General features: G+C 36.4%; 1 protein-coding gene across 1 annotated transcript in view; it reads right to left on the bottom strand.

Annotated features, from left to right (window-relative positions):
• Positions 1 to 822, bottom strand: part of LOC118334990 (probable cation-transporting ATPase 13A3) — a gene marked incomplete in the record, with an annotated part of 20,287 nt that overhangs the window by 2,022 nt on the left and 17,443 nt on the right. Inside the window, 1 exon segment of the mRNA XM_035671143.1 lies at positions 715 to 795. Coding sequence (XP_035527036.1) covers positions 715 to 795 — 81 coding nt within the window.

Here is an 822-nt window from a genome sequence, read left to right as displayed (position 1 = left end):
ATTCAAAAAAAATTGTATTACACATTATTATTTTTTTAGCTTTTATGTATTAATCGTGTTATTTGCAGTAACTGGTCAACTCAAATTCCTGCTTCTAGGGAGGATCTGTTGCTTAAAAATAAATCTTCAAAAGACTGCTGGATTCATAAGATGACCCAGAACCTGTGAAATAAAATATGACCAATTGAATAATATACATTTTAATATTCAGTTCTATAAGATGTAGTCTCTATTGATTAAAGTTATCAGAGGAAAATATGAAGCAAAAAAGCAGGAAAATTTGAGTTAAGAATATGCATAACTCTTTCTATAAAGATAGAAATAAACAAGAAAAAAAAAAAAAGTAAAATCAAAAGCTTCCCAACCTGAGGTGTGTCAGCAGAGGGGTACTCTGTGGGGCGATTTACCCCCTGACTGCGTCTGAAAAATAGCCTCCACAAGATGATGTCAAGGATCAAAATCTATGGGAGATTTCAGTGGAAACTTGACAATCAGCTGATCGTGAAGATTGGGTTACAGCCATAGAAATGCACAAAAAAAAAAACTCAAATGGAAACTTAAAATGATTCACTGATTTCATTCATTAGGCAGTGAAGCGCTACTGAGCACTGATTCAGTAGGAAGAAAAACCAATGCATGCAAATCATAGTTTTTAAATGAAAAAGGGAGATCAGTCACAGGGAGCGTGTAGGGTGTGATGTCTCTCAAGCATACCTCCAGCATGAAAGACACAGCCGCATTCACTATGACAATGATGACCAGTGTAACGCGCCAGTCATGGGGAACACACACGATCTGAGTAGAGGCAGAGCAGCAGGATAA

This window comes from Morone saxatilis, unplaced genomic scaffold (genome assembly GCF_004916995.1).
Source record: "Morone saxatilis isolate NCDOM2014 unplaced genomic scaffold, NCSU_SB_2.0 Contig23, whole genome shotgun sequence".
Lineage (NCBI taxonomy): Eukaryota > Metazoa > Chordata > Actinopteri > Moronidae > Morone > Morone saxatilis.
The sequence above is the reverse complement of the archived record's forward strand: the minus strand, read 5'-3'. Positions and strand labels throughout refer to the sequence as shown.